The sequence below is a fragment of the Lepidothrix coronata genome, unplaced genomic scaffold, assembly GCF_001604755.1.
Source record: "Lepidothrix coronata isolate B3197 unplaced genomic scaffold, Lepidothrix_coronata-1.0 Scaffold463, whole genome shotgun sequence".
NCBI lineage: Eukaryota > Metazoa > Chordata > Aves > Passeriformes > Pipridae > Lepidothrix > Lepidothrix coronata.
The window spans coordinates 42,693-44,926 of record NW_016690643.1 but is presented as its reverse complement, the minus strand read 5'-3'; the positions used below and the strand labels follow the sequence as shown (position 1 = coordinate 44,926).

The window sequence follows — 2,234 nt, the reverse complement described above, 5'->3', positions numbered from 1 at the left end:
CCCTGCAGACGATCCCAAGGGTCTCCCCCCGTGTCCCTGCAGACGATCCCAAGGGTCTCCCCCCGTGTCCCCGCCAAAGTTCCCAGAAGTTCCCCGAGCTGCCCCCCGTGTCCCCTCCGTGTCCCGCGTTCCCAGGGGTGTCCCCGCGCGTCCCCGCGGGATCCCCCCCGTGTCCCCCCGTGCCCCCCCGTGGGCGCGCTCCCGGTGGCCCCGCCCCCGCGGTTCGGGGGGGTCCGGGGGGGTTTTGGGGGCGGGGCGGCCCCGGGGCGGCGGCGCGGGCGGAGCGGAGCGGAGCGCTCGGAGCGATCGCGGCGGGGCCGGAGCGGGGCCGGAGCGCGATGGGGCGGCGGGGCCCGGCGGCGCTGGGGACCCTCCTGCTCCTGGGGACCCTCCTGGCGGTGAGTGGGGCCGGGGGGCGCCGCGGGGAGCGGGCTTGGGGTCCCCCCGCCCGGCCGGGAGGTCCCGTGAAGGAGTTGGGGGCCTCGGAGTTGGGGTCCCGTAAAGGAGTTGGGGGCTCCCAAAGGAGCTGGGGGGGCTCCCAAAGGGGTTGGGGGCTCCCAAAGGGGTTGGGGGCTCCCGAAGGGGTTGGGGAACGCCCCCGTTGTGGAGTTGGGGTCTCTTAAGAGGGCTGGGGTCCCCCCGCGGAGTTGGGGTCCCGCGAAGGAGTTGGGGACCCCTAAAGGTGTTGGAGTCCCCTAAAGGAGTTGGGGTCTCCCCACCGCGGACTTGAGGTGTCTTAAAGGAGTTGGGGTCCCTTGGAGGAGTTGGGGTCCCCCCCCCGGAGCTAGAATCCCCGAAAGGAATTGGGGTCCCTGGAGTTGGGATTCCTTGTGGGAGTGGGGGTCCCCTACAGGAGTCGGGGTCCCCGAAGTGGGGATCCCAAGAAGGAGTTGGGGTCCCCCTGTGGATTTGGGATCCATTAAAGGACTGGGGGCCCTTCGAGGAGTTGGGGTCCCAACACGATTTTGGGATATCTTAAAGAAGTTCAGTACCACGGAGTTGGGGGCCCCTAAAGGAGTCGGGGTCCCCAGGAGGATTTGGGGTCCCCTCCCGGAGTTGGGATTCCTTGTAGAAGATGAGGAGTTTGTGTCTCTTGAAGGATTTGGGGTCCCTTGTAGGAGTTGGGGTCCCTCCCCTAAAGGAGTTGGGGTCGTTGTGCTGTGCCTGAGGGGAATTGGGGTCCCCCTCAGGCTCGGGGGTCCCCAGCGTTGTGCTCTGGCCGCTGAGGGGATTGGGGTGTCCCTCCACGTGTGCNTCCACGGTGTCCCCACGTCCCCCCATATCTCCGAACTGGATATGGGGGAGCCCCCCCTTACCATCCCTATGTCCCTCTGCCAGTTCCCAGAGCGGCCCCACGGTGTCCCCACGCACCTCCAAGTCCCCGCAGAAGTTCCCGGAGGTGTCCCGAGGTGCCCCCAGGCACCCTCGTGTCCCCAGAAAAGTTCCTACAGGTGTCCCCCCACGTCCCCCCACGCCCCATGTCCCCATGGTCCTAAAGGTGCTCCACGACATCCCCACGCACACCCGTGTCCCCAGAAAAGTTCCTGCAGGTGTCCCCCTGTGTCCCTGTACAAGTTCCCAGAGGCGTCCCCGTGACCCCGTGTCCCCGTGAAAGTTCCCAGAGGTGTCCCCCGTGTCTCCCTTGTCCCTGCATCCCTATAAAAGTTCCCAGGGGTGTCCCCACACACCCCATGTCCCCACTAAAGTTCCTAAAGGTGCTCCACGGTGTCCCCACACACCCCCTGTCCCTGTAAATGTTCCCGGGGGTGTCCTCCGTGTCCCCCCGTGTCCCAGTGCAAGTCCCCAGAGGTGTCCCACGGTGTCCCCCATGTCCCCACGCACCCCTGTGTCCCCGTGAAGGTTCCCAGAGTCGCCCCCTGTGCCCTCTGTGTCCCCCCGTGTCCCTGGACAAGTTCCCAGGGGTGTCCCCCGTGTCCCCCCGTGTCCCAGTGCACGTTCCCAAAGGTGTCCCACGGTGCCCCCCCTGTCCCCACGCGTCCCCTGTCGCTGTGAAAGATCCCAGGGGTGTTTCCTGTGTCCCCGTGGAAGTTCCCAGAGTTCCAGAGGTGATCCCTCCGTGTCCCCCCCGTGTCCACCCGCAACTTCCCCATGTCCCTGCAAAACTTCCTGGGGTGTCCCCCATGTCCCAAGGCCCCAGGGGTGTCCCACGGTGTCCCCACGCACTCTGTGTCCCTGTAAAACTTCCCAGAGTTGCCCCCCGTGTCCCCCCGTGT

General features: G+C 66.9%; 1 protein-coding gene across 1 annotated transcript in view; it reads left to right on the top strand.

The window, feature by feature from the left end:
• Positions 1–338: 338 nt before the first annotated feature.
• Positions 339–2,234, top strand: part of LOC108510071 (basement membrane-specific heparan sulfate proteoglycan core protein-like) — a 26,153-nt gene continuing 24,257 nt past the window's right edge. Inside the window, exon 1 of the mRNA XM_017839721.1 lies at positions 339–398. Within this exon, the coding sequence (XP_017695210.1) occupies positions 339–398 (60 nt within the window). The remainder of the gene's footprint in view (positions 399–2,234) is intronic.